Source organism: Entelurus aequoreus, linkage group LG06, assembly GCF_033978785.1.
Source record: "Entelurus aequoreus isolate RoL-2023_Sb linkage group LG06, RoL_Eaeq_v1.1, whole genome shotgun sequence".
Taxonomy (NCBI): domain Eukaryota; kingdom Metazoa; phylum Chordata; class Actinopteri; order Syngnathiformes; family Syngnathidae; genus Entelurus; species Entelurus aequoreus.
In genome coordinates this window covers 12956473-12972645 of record NC_084736.1, presented here as the reverse complement: position 1 = coordinate 12972645, position 16173 = coordinate 12956473, and the positions used below count along the sequence as shown (strand labels likewise).

Here is a 16173-nt window from a genome sequence, read left to right as displayed (position 1 = left end):
TGACTTACTAAGACAAAATAACGACATACTTAAAAAAACAAAAAACTTAAGCCTTGTGCACCTGTTTCATATTCATGTTTAAATAACTTTTACTGCAAAGGAATATTGGCTCCAAATATACTAAGTATGCCATTATTTTGTCTTAGTAAGTCAATATTTTGTCTTAGTAAGTCAATATTTACTAAGTCAAAACAATGACATACTTAGTATATTTGGAGCCAATATTCCTTTGCAGTAAAAGTTATTTAAACATGAATATGAAACAGGTGCACAAGGCTTAATTTTTTTTTTTTTAAGTATGTCGTTATTTTGTCTTAGTAAGTCAATATTTACTAAGTCAAAATAATGACATACTTAGTATATTTGGAGCCAATATGACTATGATGACTAAGTTAAATATGTCATTATTTTGTCTTAGTAAGTCAATATTTACTAAGTCAAAATAATGACATATTTAACTTATTGCAAACGCTTATTTACAGTAAGTCATTAATTATATTGACCTACTAAGACAAAATAATGACTAAGTCAAATATGTCATTATTTTGTCTTAGTAAGTCAATATTTACTAAGTCAAAATAATGACATATTTAACTTATTGCAAACGCTTATTTACAGTAAGTCATTAATTATATTGACCTACTAAGACAAAATAATGACTAAGTCAAATATGTCATTATTTTGTCTTAGTAAGTCAATATTTACTAAGTCAAACTAATGACATATTTGACTTAGTCATTATTTTGTCTTAGTAGGTCAATATAATTAATGACTTACTGTAAATAAGCGTTTGCAATAAGCGTTTGAAAAAAAGAGTTAAAAGTGGGGCCACATGCTGACATATGCTCAACTCATCATGCTTAATTTATTACAGCATTTGGGAAGCATGTAGTTGATTTTTATTATGTAAATGTTATACTTTTATCAACATGTGATAGCAGGGACCCTGACAAATATTGGTTATCAGCCTCATTGACTACTAATGATCGCTATCGGTATCAGCCCTGAAAAATATACATCGGTCGATCTCTAATTCGTACACAAGACCACGTGTGTACTTACTAGACGAAGTTTGTAACATTAGGAAGTTTGTAACATGAATGGAAAGAAGAAGGGAGTCATCATCAGTTGTATTTATGAAGAATGCAATGAATGTACAGATAAATAAATACATGTTACAGTGTTTCCCATAAACTGCCAAGATACCTGTGGCGGTGGGGGCGTGGCTATGGGCGTGGTCACCATGACATCATCGAGTAATTTGCATAATTTACTACAATGATATGATTTTCTCTAAAAAGGCTAAAAAAATTTATACTTACTAATTAATAATAACAGTTTTGTTTTAAACGTCCATCCATCCATCCATTTTACAATATAATTACAACACTTTATGTACATATTTATATACAGATTTGAACAATAAGTTATTCACTGAAATATATTTATTAATTGTGGTTCTTACAAAAAATATATCTTATAAAATATAAAAGCTAAAATGTCTCTTAAAGCTCTGCCCCTTTTAATTAGTGCATACTAAATAATTTAACGTTAGCCTACTACTACAACCATATTATTTACCAGCAACATAAAGTGAAACAGAGGCAGAGGTGTCCTGCCACAGTCAGTAACAAATAAACAGAAAACAGTAGTGGTCAAATACAAATAAGGCAACAAGAGAAGTATCCTACACTTCTCTTTTGTAAAGTAAATCTGAACAGCCTATATGGGCATCTACATCAACTATATGATTTGCCTGAGAAGCTGGACAGGACAAAAAAAAATTAAAAAATTATTTTTTATTTTTTTTATTTGTGGCGGACGTAATTCTTTCGTGGCGGGCCGCCACAAATAAATGAATGTGTGGGAAACACTGTATTATCACTTTTTTAATAGTACATTTAGGGTGGTCTCGGGAAAATGTTTGTCCCTGGCCGGGGGGTCAAGACATTCAATCAATCAATCAATGTTTATTTATATAGCCCTAAATCACAAGTGTCTCAAAGGGCTGCACAAGCCACAACGACATCCTCGGTACAGAGCCCACATACGGGCAAGGAAAAACTCACCCCAGTGGGACGTCGGTGAATGACTATGAGAAACCTTGTAGAGGACCGCATATGTGGGTAAGCCCCCCATCTAGGGGAGACCGAAAGCAATGGATGTCGAGTGGGTCTGACATAATATTGTGAAAGACATAAAATAATTGAGAAGCATAGCTGGGTTTGATCTTGGCAAAGTGTGTTTTGTGTTTGCCTGAGCAGACTCGGATGGAAAATTGCAAGTAATATAAAAAAAGAACACATGCACATTGTTCTCGTCGTTCCCGTCCAGGACTTGGCAGAGAAGCACCAGAAAACACTGCAGCTGCTGAGGAAGCAGCAGACGATCATTCTGGACGACGAGCTGATTCAGTGGAAGAGGCGGCAGCAGCTGGCAGGCAACGGGGGCCCGCCGGAGGGGGGCATGGACATCCTGCAGTCCTGGTGAGTCCCGTTTCCGCACACCCGCCGGGATCGCTGTCTGTCGGGAGCGCCGAGGTCAGCGCTTTTTTACGAGCTCGTAATGGACAGCCGCTGAGTTTATACCCAAACTTGATATGCTCCTAACGAGACGGAGCGAGAGGAAAGTTTGGCATGTCTCTCGCTTTGGGCTCCACAGGCACTAAAAAGCACATTTGTCCTCTTTTTTTCTTCTTCTTCTGCGTTTTTCAGGTGCGAGAAGCTGGCGGAAACAATCTGGCAGAACAGGCAGCAGATTCGGAGGGCGGAGCACCTACGACAACAGCTGCCCATCCCAGGGCCCATCGAAGACCTCCTGAATGAGCTCAACAGCACCATTACAGACATCATCTCAGCCTTGGTCACCAGGTAGATCATTTTGTGTGCTGCGGGATAATAATTCAATGATTGGAGCAATGAAGCCTGAGGTCCCATGTTGATGGCTTAAGTAGCTAATTAGAGTCTATTATATTACTAACATTTCATTACAGCCACTTGTACTTTCCCCTTAGTGATTCAATGCACATGAACCAAACTTACCATATTTTCTGGACCATGCACTGCAAAAACTGAAATCTAAGTAAGATTAAATATCTCAAATAAGGGTGATATTTGCTTATTTTCTGTCTGATAAGATCATTTTTTCTCACTAAGCAGATTTTATGTTAGAGTGTTTTACTTGTTTTAAGTGTTTTGGTCCTAAATTATCTCAGTAAGATAGCTGAGATTTGATGACCTATATTGAGTAAAACATGCTTGAAACTAGAATATCAAGTGTTGCAAAGCTGTGTCATCAACACTCACAAGTATAAAACTACTTTTTTAAAGTAATCATTTCTTAATTCAAGCTTGAAAAAAAAAAATCCTGATGCCGAGCGCATATCATTACGTCAAGATAATGGCACTAGCATTTACTTAATTTAAGAATATTTTTCAACATATTGAGTAGGGGTGTGGGAAAAAATCGATTCGAATTCGAATCGCGATTCTCACGTTGTGCGATTCAGAATCGATTCTCATTTTTAAAAAATCTATTTATTTATTTATTTATTTATTTTTTTAATTAATTTTTTTTTTTTTTTTTTTTTTAAATTAATCAATCCAACAAAACAATACACAGCAATACCATAACAATGCAATCCAATTCCAAAACCAAACCCGACCCAGCAACACTCAGAACTGCAATAAACAGAGCAATTGAGAGGAGACACAAACACGACACAGAACAAACCAAAAGTAGTGAAACAAAAATGAATATTATCAACAATAGTATCAATATTAGTTACAATTTCAACATAGCAGTGATTAAAAATCCCTCATTGACATTATCATTAGACATTTACTTTATGAGATGCGATGCAAGTGTAAGCCACTGTGACACTATTGTTCATTTTTTGTATTATTTTTTTAAATTAATGTTTGTAATGATAATATCAATGAGGGATTTTTAATGTTTTAACATGCCAGAGGCTGTTCACCTTGGAGACCTGCTGCGGATATGGGTACGGCCTGGAAAATGAAAATGAAAAATACATGAAACACATGAAACATGCGTGGAACACACATGAAACATACATGAAAATAACTAAAGTTCCTTGGGTGAATAATGTGAACTCACTGCACCGATATGTTTTAGCGCTTTCATGGCGAGTTTACTGACAGATATAAGTAAGAACTTTACACTACTTTATATTAGAAATGGCAACAGCACAGGATGAATGTCCCATAACAAGAAGATAGAGAAAAAGTAGGAGTGTATCGACTACGGTGTCGCTACGGACTACAAAGACGGACGCGAGCAAATTTTCAGGACTTATGCAGATCCCAAATACAGATCAGCCGGTACCAGAAGGTAAGAAAAGTTGCCTTTGCATAATATTGCGAAACAAAACGGAAGATCATATGTCTTACCTTGTACACAAACCAAAATAATACTACTATGTTGAAGCACAGTACAATCCATCAAGCGGTGCGGCTTCATAGCTTACCAAAGTCGTACTAAAACATTTTAATAGATTTTTGAGCGCCGTGTGTAATGTTCTATATTTTCAATGGAACATATGTTGGTGTTCTTTACTTGAGTCATATTGCCATCATATTGCAGTCTACACGTATCTCTTATGTGTGACTGCCATCTACTGGTCACACTTATCATCTCACTATGTACACTTCAAAAAGTCAGTGTTCAAAAACAAGAAAAAACAAGAAAAAATTGAGGGGCATTTTACTTGAACTAAGCAAAATTATCTGCCAATAGAACAAGAAAATTTGGCTTGTCAAGACTTTCCAAAACAAGTAAAATGAGCTAACCTCAATGAACCCAAAAATACCTCAAAATAAGTATTTTCTCACTAATAACAAGTGCACTTTTCTTGATAGAAAAAACTAATATGAGACCTTTTTTCTCAATATGTTGAAAAATATTCTTAAATTAAGTACCGTATTTTTCGGACTATAAGTCACAGTTTTTTTCATAGTTTGGCCGGGCTCCAGTGCAACTTATATATGTTTTTTTCCTTCTTTATAATGCATTTTCAGCATGTGCGACTTATACTACAGTGCGACTTATACTCCAAAACATTCGGTAAACGCTAGAGCCATTATCTTGACATAATGATATGCGCTCGGCATTACATTTCTTGCATTTTCCCTTCGATAACATGACATCATCGCGCCAAATGCGTGCTCTTTCAGTCAACATATATACAAGCGGTAGAAAATGAATGGATGGGCGGATATATATATATATATATACACTACCGTTCAAAAGTTTGGGGTCACATTGAAATGTCCTTATTTTCAATGAAGATAACTTTAAACTACTCTTAACTTTAAAGAAATACACTCTATACATTGCTAATGTGGTAAATGACTATTCTAGCTGCAAATGTCTGGTTTTTGGTGCAATATCTACATAGGTGTATAGAGGCCCATTTCCAGCAACTATCCCTCCAGTGTTCTAATGGTACAATGTGTTTGCTCAATGGCTCAGAAGGCTAATTGATGATTAGAAAACCCTTGTGAAATCATGTTCACACATCTGAAAACAGTTTAGCTCGTTACAGAAGCTACAAAACTGACCTTCCTTTGAGAAGATTGAGTTTCTGGAGCATCACATTTGTGGGGTCAATTAAACGCTCAAATTGGCCAGAAAAAGAGAACTTTCATCTGAAACTCGACAGTCTATTCTTGTTCTTAGAAATGAAGGCTATTCCACAAAATTGTTTGGGTGACCCCAAACTTTTGAACGGTAGTGTATATATATATATATATATATATATATATATATATATATATATATATATATATATATATATATATATATATATATATATATATATATATATATATATATATTTATATATATTTACAGCCCAGCCCCAACCAAATTTTTTTTATTGTAATTTTTAAGGATTTATCTGAATGTGAATGAACTATTTCTGTTCAAAATTGTTTGAAATGTCACAATGTTAAATGTTTAAACATGTGTTTTCTATTGTTTAATTGAAAATAAAACAGCAAAGTCCATTTGGCTGTCATCTGTTTTAATTATGAGACACAATTGTGTCAAAGTCATGATTTTTTTTTTCATGCTTGAAATAATAAATTATTACTTTGAAAAAGCAGTTTTATACTTGTGAGTGTTGATGACACAGCTTTGCAACAGTTGATATTCTAGCTTCAAGCATGTTTTACTCAATATAGGTCATCAAATCTCAGCTACAAGCTGTATTATCTTACTGTGATCATTTAGGACCAAAACCCTTTAAACAAGTAAAACACATAAAATCTGCTTAGTGAGAAGAATTATCTTATCAGACAGAAAATAAGCAAATATCACCCTTATTTGAGATATTTAATCTTACTTAGATTTCAGTTTTTGCAGTGTACCAAATAAAATAGCTTCGAGGTCGGTAAGCACAACCAAAATTATTCCGTACATTAGGTGCACCGAGTTATAAGGCGCACTGTCGAGTTTTGAGAAAATGAAAGGATTTTAAGTGTGCCTTATAGTCCGAAAAATACGGTATTTCATCATGTAACTGCATGCAGTCAAAATTAAAAGAAGAAATCGTAACTCGCAAGAAAGAAGATTTCCTGGGCCATTAAAAATGATGTGGCGGGTTTAGATCTGCTCCATAATATTCCTTCAACAAGATATAATAAGGGATATATTTTTTTAGCCGTTTTGCTTCTTTCGGTTGACTGGCACGACCTCCTCCCTCTGCAGCACCTTCATCATTGAGAAGCAGCCTCCACAGGTGCTAAAAACCCAGACCAAGTTTGCCGCCACCGTTCGCCTCCTCGTGGGAGGCAAGCTCAACGTGCACATGAACCCGCCGCAGGTCAAGGCCACCATCATTAGCGAGCAGCAGGCCAAGGCGCTGCTGAAGAACGAGAACACCAGGAAGTAAGTCGCTTTTTTTTATTTCCACTTTGGAGGTCTGTAGGGTTGGGCGTGTCTCATATTCCGATTCTCCCGGGAACAGTCCTTAAAGGGGAACTGCACTTTTTATTTTTTTATTTTTTTTCACAATCATTATGAGAGACAAGAACACACGTCTTTTTTTTTTTCTTTTTTTTTTTTTTTTGGCATTTCAAAGATGATCTCGGGCCCAGCGAAGCCTGCGGTGTTTCTGGGTGTTGTTGATAAAAATGGCTTTCGCTTTGCATAGTAGAGTTTTAATTTAAATTGAACAACTTTTGGACTCCTCTGTTGGTGTTTACCGGCCACTGCCAGACACTCGTAAGGAGAAGACAGATCGATCCATAAATCCGTAGTGTTGATACCAAGGGTGGTATCAGTATATGATCGCTTTTTGAGTGATTTGGTCGATATTTTTATTTTCCCAAAAATGTATAAATTTTTTGGGGCGTTTTTTAATTTTCTGCACACAGCAGGACTTTGAGGACTTTTTTTTTTTTTTTTTTTTGGCATTTTAAAGATGATCTCGGGCCCAGCGAAGCCTGCGGTGTTTCTGGGTGTTGTTGATAAAAATGGCTTTCGCTTTGCATAGTAGAGTTTTAATTTAAATTGAACAACTTTTGGACTCCTCTGTTGGTGTTTACCGGCCACTGCCAGACACTCGTGAGGAGAAGACAGATCGATCCATAAATCCGTAGTGTTGATACCAAGGGTGGTATCAGTATATGATCGCTTTTTGAGTGATTTGGTCGATATTTTTATTTTCCCAAAAATGTATACATTTTTTGGGTCGTTTTTTAATTTCCTGCACACAGCAGGACTTTGAGGACTTTTTTTTTTTTTTTTTTTTTGGCATTTTAAAGATGATCTCGGGCCCAGCGAAGCCTGCGGTGTTTCTGGGTGTTGTTGATAAAAATGGCTTTCGCTTTGCATAGTAGAGTTTTAATTTAAATTGAACAACTTTTGGACTCCTCAGTTGGTGTTTACCGGCCACTGCCAGACACTCGTAAGGAGAAGACAGATCGATCCATAAATCGGTAGTGTTGATACCAAGGGTGGTATCAGTATATGATCGCTTTTTGAGTGATTTGGTCGATATTTTTATTTTCCCAAAAATGTATACATTTTTTGGGTCGTTTTTTAATTTCCTGCACACAGCAGGACTTTGAGGACTTTTTTTTTTTTTTTTTTTTTTTTTGGCATTTCAAAGATGATCTCGGGCCCAGCGAAGCCTGCGGTGTTTCTGGGTGTTGTTGATAAAAATGGCTTTCGCTTTGCATAGTAGAGTTTTAATTTAAATTGAACAACTTTTGGACTCCTCTGTTGGTGTTTACCGGCCACTGCCAGACACTCGTAAGGAGAAGACAGATCGATCCATAAATCGGTAGTGTTGATACCAAGGGTGGTATCAGTATATGATCGCTTTTTGAGTGATTTGGTCGATATTTTTATTTTCCCAAAAATGTATACATTTTTTGGGTCGTTTTTTTAATTTCCTGCACACAGCAGGACTTTGAGGACTTTGTTTAGTTATTGTGTACTATTGACGTTGTCTTAAATAAACAATTGTATGTAATACAGGAGTAAAAGGAACTACTTTAAATATTGTGTTGATATTGTTACACAGCAGCATAAAACCCTGATCAGAACACCCCTATATCTAACAAATAAACAACACAATATGTGTGGATGTTTTTATGTGGTTTACAAAAATTAAGTGAACCGTTTGTGAAATGAACTTTATAGCTTTTATGTTCAAGTTCAAAGGATTGATATTATACTGCTTGAAAATAGTCCCGTGAGAAATTCATAGTACATTTTTGAATCGTAATCGAGAATTGATGGAAACCGGATTATCTCTCATGACTATTATTAGTTTCTGGTATTTTATTTAAATTCCTGTCCAGCGCTTTTATTTTTGTTCCATTTCCTGTTTGCCCCCTCTTTGCCACTTGCTCTGTCTGAGCAATGGCTCCCTCATCTGTTCCTGTTTGCCAATTAGGATTGCTTTTTATCAGTGGTCAGCAAGGCCTACTCTGCTGGCCTAACATAACCAGAAATCATGATCATAATTAAAGATAAAAGTCATTTTTAATGTCCCTAAATATCTAAAAGTATTCATATTCTTTTCATGTCATATTATGCTCTTTCCAGTGCTGTTGTTTTTAGGTTAGAGTTTGTATCCAATCAGAATTCAGCTAGCTTTTGTTGCCATGCTGTACCAAATCTGCCCGGGCCTTCGGAATCAACAATGCGTTTATTAAGTGAACGGACACATACAGTTGATAGACAATTGCCATAGCCAATCAGATCACAGGGTGTTGTCAGTAAGGCCTAGACTGGACTGGATACTCACTTGGGAGTCCCAAGTCAGTATCCAATCACAAGTTGCGAAAACGGGAAGTGGCACCGCAGCCATAAGAGCCATATGTAGAGATGTGCGATAATGGCTTTTTTGCCGATATCCGATATTCCGATATTGTCCAACTCTCGATTCCGATATCAACCGATACCGATATATACAGTCGTGGAATTAACACATTATTATGGCTAATTTTGTTGTGATGCCCCGCTGGATGCATTAAACAATGTAACAAGGTTTTCCAAAATAAATCAACTCAAGTTATGGAAAAAAATGCCAACATGGCACTGCCATATTTATTATTAAAGTCAAAAAGTGCATTATTTTTTTTAACATGCCTCAAAACAGCAGCTTGGAATTTGGGAGGTTGAGGTTGGGGGGGGTAGGGGGTAGCGGGGGGTGTATATTGTAGCGTCCCGGAAGAGTTAGTGCTGCAAGGGGTTCTGGGTATTTGTTCTGTTGTGTTTATTTTGTGTTACGGTGCGGATGTTCTCCCAAAATGTGTTTGTCATTCTTGTTTGGTGTGGGTTCACAGTGTGGCGCATATTTGTAACAGTGTTAAAGTTGTTTATACGGTCACCCTCAGTGTGACCTGTATGGCTGTTGACCAAGTATGCTTTGCATTCACTTGTATGTGTGAAAAGCCATAGATATTATGTAGGGCTGCAAATAACGATTCATTTGATAATCGATTAATCTGTCTATTGTTAATTCGATTAATCGATTAATAATCGGATAAAAGAGACAAACTACATTTCTTTCCAGTATTTTATTGAAAAAAAACAGCATACTGGCACCATACTTATTTTGATTATTGTTTCTCATCTGTTTGTACATGTTGCAGTTGCCTCTGCGCATGCGCATAGCATAGACCCAACGAATCGATGACTAAATTAATCGCCAACTATTTTTTAATCGATTTAATCGATTAGTTGTGGCAGCCCTAATATTATGGGATTGCGCCGGCACGCAAAGGCAGTGCCTTTAAGGTTGATTGGCGCTCTGTACTTCTCCCTATGTCTGTGTACACAGCGGCGTTTTAAAAAGTCATACATTTTACTTTTTGAAACCGATACCGATAATTTTGAAACCATTACCGATAAATTCCAATACTGCATTTTAAAGCATTTATCGGCCGATAATATCGGCAGTCCGATATTATCGGACATCCCTAATAGAAAGCCACAGAAAACTCACCGGTACTCACAAAGAAGGAGAGCAAAATGTTGATTAGGTGGCAGATATATATTTGAAAGGCCATTTTTAAGAAGGATACTTAAGAGAAACTACATCTTGTGAGACGAGGTCGGCCGACAGCGAAATGGTTTGCCCACAACTTTCACACGAATCAACCGACTACGACCAACTACGAGCTCTACCACTGGCTTGTACGGTGTCGAATGGGTTGTACAAATTGTGAGTTCAAATATTTTATTTCTTAATTTTTTTATGTTTCATTTGTTTTATACAATTCGTTTAATTTTGACAGTACCACGTATGATACCGTATTTTTCGGAGTATAAGTCGCTCCGGAGTATAAGTCGAAAATGCATAATAAAGGAGGGAAAAAACATATATAAGTCGCACTGGAGTATAAGTCGCATTTTTTGGGGAAATTTATTGGATAAAAGCCAACACCAAGAATAGACATTTGAAAGGCAATTTAAAATAAATAAAGAATAGTGAACAACAGGCTGAATAAGTGTACGTTATATGAGGCATAAATAACCAACTGAGAACGTGCCTGGTATGTTAACGTAACATGTTATGGTAAGAGTCATTCAAATAACTATAACATATAGAACATGCTATACGTTTACCAAACAATCTGTCACTCCTAATCGCTAAATCCCATGAAATCTTATACGTCTAGTCTCTTACGTGAATGAGCTAAATAATATTATTTGATATTTTACGGTAATGTGTTAATAATTTCACACATAAGTCGCTCATGAGTATAAGTCGCACCCCCGGCCAAACTATGAAAAAAACTGCGACTTATAGTCCGAAAAATACGGTTTGTTTTAATTGTTGAAGCGGGTTTATTGAATGTTAAATGCGCCGAAAAATAGACCGTTTTGCACACTGTTGAGGGGATTCAATGTGCAGTAGTGTGCAAGTGGGTTTCTGTATAGTATTTCTCCAGCCGTGTCCATGTGGTGACATAAATTACGGGATTTTGAGAGGGGAAGTCGGACTAAGAAACGCACGGCCCACCACTGCTTTTTATGCATTGTATTTCCACGCTGCATACTGTTCCCTGTGCCTCCTGTGCACTTCCCCGCTGCGCTATTTTTGTTTTTGTCATTAATTACATTTTTGCCTGCACTTCGGCTGCCGTCTCCGCATCCAGACCAACAACGCCCAAGCCAGGAAGTAACACCGCATTCATTCGAAACGAGGACACACAATTGTAACTGTAATCGTCCAAATTCAAACAATGCCCAGCGCTCGAGGTCTTACTGCTGGATAAGAGTCGTGCCCTGCCCCGTGTCCTCGTCTCACCGCAGAGACACGCCAGGAACTCCAACAATGCCTCAGAAGGATCCACTTTTAGCCTGTTCCGTCGCCTCGTTCCACATTCCAAGAGCAGTCAGCAGCGTCTGCCGTGAAATTGGCGAACAATACGCGCCATTATCAGCTGTTTATGCCTTCTGTCCAAGCAGCCCGGAGGGCAAAGGAAAAATTGTGTGTGTGTATATATATATATATATAAATAAATAAATAAAAGGAATACTTGACTTTGAGTGAATTATAACTATATATATATATATATTTATTTTATTATATATATATATATATATATATATATATATATATATATATATATATATATATATATATATATATATATATATATATATATATATATATATATATATATATATATATATATATATATATTCAAAATCGATTTATTTTCAATTCAACACGATTCTCGATTCAAAAACGATTTTTTTTCCCCGATTCAAAAGGATTCTCTATTCATTCAATACATAGGATTTCAGCAGGATCTACCCCAGTCTGCTGACATGCAAGCAGAGTAGTAGATTTTTGTAAAAAACTTTTATAATTGTAAAGGACAATGTTTTATCAATGATTGCAATAATGTACATTTGTTTTAACTATTAAATGAACCAAAAATATGACTTATTTTATCTTTGTGAAAATATTGGACACAGTGTGTTGTCAAGCTTATGAGATGCGATGCAAGTGTAAGCCACTGTGACACTATTGTTCTTTTTTTTCTTTTTTTATAAATGTCTCATGATAATGTCAATGAAGGATTTTTAATCACTGCTATGTTGAAATTGTAACTAATATTGATACTGTTGTTGATAATATTCATTTTTGTTTCACTACTTTTGGTTTGTTCTGTGTCGTGTTTGTGTCTCCTCTCAATTGCTCTGTTAATTGCAGTTCTGAGTGTTGCTGGGTCGGGTTTGGTTTTGGAATTGGATTGCATTGTTATGGTATTGCTGTGTATTGTTTTGTTGGATTGATTAATTTAGAAAAAAAAAAAAAAAACGTTTTTTTGTTTTTGTTTTTTTTAAATAAATAAAAAACGATTTTTTAAAAATGAGAATCGATTCTGAATCGCACAACGTGAGAATTGCGATTCGAATTCAAATCAATTTTTTCCCACACCCCAAATATATATATATATATATATATATATATATATATATATATATATATATATATATATATATATATATATATATATATATATATATATATATATATATATATATATATATATATATATATATATATATATATATATATATATATATATATATATTAGGGCTGCAACAACTAATCGATTAAATTGATTAAAATCGATTATAAAAATAGTTGGCAATTAATTTAGTCATCGATTCGTTGGATCTATGCTATGCCCTTGCGCAGAGGCTAATTTTTTATTTAATTGTATTTGTATTTATTTTTTTATAAACCTTTATTTATAAACTGCAACATTTACAAACAGCTGAGAAACAATAATCAAAATAAGTATGGTGCCAGTATGCTGTTTTTTTCCAGTAAAATACTGGAAAGGATATATATGTATGTATATATATATATATATATATATATATATATATATATATATATATATATATATATATATATATATATATATATATATATATATATATATATATATATATATATATATATATATATATATATATATATATATATATATATATGTATGTATGTATGTATGTATGTATATATATATATATATGTATATATATGTATGTATGTATGTATGTATGTATATATATATATATGTATATATATGTATGTATGTATGTATGTATATATATATATATATGTATATATATGTATGTATGTATATATATGTATATATATGTATATATATGTATATATATGTATATATGTATATATATATGTATATATATATGTATATATGTATATATATATATATATATATGTATATATATATATATATATATATATATATATATATATATATATATATATATATATATATAAGGGCTGCAACTAACAACTAATTTGATAATCGATTAATCTGTCGATTATTACTTCGATTAATCGATTAATAATCGGGCAAAGGAGACAAACTACATTTCTATCCTTTCCAGTATTTTATTGGAAGAAAACAGCATACTGGCACCATACTTATTTTGATTATTGTTTCTCAGCTGTTTGTAAATGTTGCAGTTTATAAATAAAGATTTATTTAAAAAAAAATATATATATTTTTTTTTTTAAGCCTCTGCGCATGCGCATAGCATAGATCCAACGAATCGATGACTAAATTAATCGGCAACTATTTTTATAATCGATTTTAATCGATTAGTTGTTGCAGCCCTAATATATATATATATATATATATATATATATATATATATATATATATATATATATATATATATATATATATATATATATATATATATATATATATATATATATATATATATATATATATGAAAATAAAAGAAATACTTGAATTTCAGTGTTCATTTATTTACACATCTACACACACATAACACTCCTCTACTCATTGTTGTATTTGAAAGTGCAATGCTTTGCAGCCAGTAGCACAGCCTTTGAAGGAGCATAGGTATGGGCAGCATCTGTGACATTTAATTTGCAGGAAAGGAGGGAGTTTAGGGTTGAATTGTCCATCCTCATTCTATTCTCTGTCACTATCTTTCTAACCATGCTCAACACCCTCTCCGATGACTTGCAAGCGTACTTCTTCTTCTTACTCGTCGTCGCCACGACTGTCTCTTCTTCGTCCTTCTGCTTCGTCTCCTTCTTGTTGTGTGCGCAGTTGTGCACTCTCCAAAAGCCGTAGATGTTATGACGCGACTGGGCCGGCACGCTGTTTATATGGAGAAAAAGCGGACGTGACGAAAGGCTGTCCTCACTGGAGGGGGCGTGCCTTGTTGTCCGGCTGGAAATCGGGAGAAATTCGGGAGAATGGTTGTCCCGGGAGATTTTCGGGAGAGGCACTGAAAATCGGGAGTCTTCCGGAAAATTCGGGAGGGTTGGCAAGTATGGATCCCACTAGGGATGGGCGATATGAGCTCAAATCGATATTACTATACGTATATTGCAGCCTTCTGCGATAACAATATAGCACACTACATTATATATAGCATGTGAGTGACAATGAAAGTATTTAAAAACCGGGAACAAAGGCTCCTAATTTAGCTGCTGACGTATGCAGTAACTCATTGCTTCTCAAACTGTGTACGCAGGCTTCATCTAGTGCAGGCCTGGGCAATTATTTTGACTCGTGGGGACAAATTTAGAGAAAAAAATGTGTCTGGGGGCCGGTATATCTGATTTTTAGGAACACCAAATACATAAACCCACAATAATGTCTGATTGAAAGCTAAAAACGTTATGACAGCAGTGTTTCCCATAAACTGCCAAGATACCTGTGGGCGGTGGGGGCGTGGCTATGGGCGGGGTCACCATGACATCATCGAGTAATTTGCATAATTTACTACAATGATATGATTTTCTCTAAATAGGCTCAAAAAATGTATACTTACTAATTAATAATAACAGTTTTGTTTTAAACGTCCATCCATCCATCCATTCATCCATTTTACAATATAATTACTAATTACACTTTATGTACATATTTATATACAGATTTGAACAATAAGTTATTCACTGAAATATATTTATTAATTGTGGTTCTTACAAAAAATACATCTTATGAAATATAAAAGCTAAAATGTCTCATAAAGCTCTGCCCCTTTAATTAGTGCATACTAAATAATTTAACTTTAGCCTACTACTACAACCATATTATTTACCAGCAACATAAAGTGAAACAGAGGCAGAGGTGTCCTGCCACAGTCAGTAACAAATAAACAGAAAACAGTAGTGGTGGCAGATAGACACAGAGCTTCATCAAACATCTGATCCACTGAACAAAGAGCTCCAAAAATCTTGAACTTTAGACTGCCATCAGTTTTACTCCCTACACTTAACCATGTGTTTCCTACTGCCTGCAGACTTTGCACCCTTTGTTATACACACATGTTGTGTTTCTAATATAAATACATTTAATAAAGTCAAATACAAATAAGGCAACAAGAGAAGTATCCTACACTTCTCTTTTGTAAAGTAAATCTGAACAGCCGATATGGGCATCTACATCAACTATATGTTTTGCCTGAGAAGCTGGAGAGGACAAAAAAAACAAACAAATATTATTATTATTATTATTATTTATTTTTTTTTAAATATATTTGTGGCGGACGTAATTCTTTTGTGGCGGGCCGCCACAAATACATGAATGTGTGGGAAACACTGGACAGACCGCCTTAAAAAACAGAATGGATTTTTTTCATTTTTTTTACTGA

The 16173-nt window shown here is 34.7% G+C and overlaps 1 protein-coding gene across 1 annotated transcript in view; it reads left to right on the top strand.

Moving 5' to 3' along the window:
• The window catches only part of LOC133651837 (signal transducer and activator of transcription 5B-like), a 163084-nt gene that overhangs the window by 91111 nt on the left and 55800 nt on the right, over positions 1–16173 (top strand). The window contains exons 7-9 of the mRNA XM_062050008.1: positions 2335–2486; positions 2715–2870; positions 6733–6912. Coding sequence (XP_061905992.1) covers positions 2335–2486; positions 2715–2870; positions 6733–6912 — 488 coding nt within the window. The remainder of the gene's footprint in view (positions 1–2334; positions 2487–2714; positions 2871–6732; positions 6913–16173) is intronic.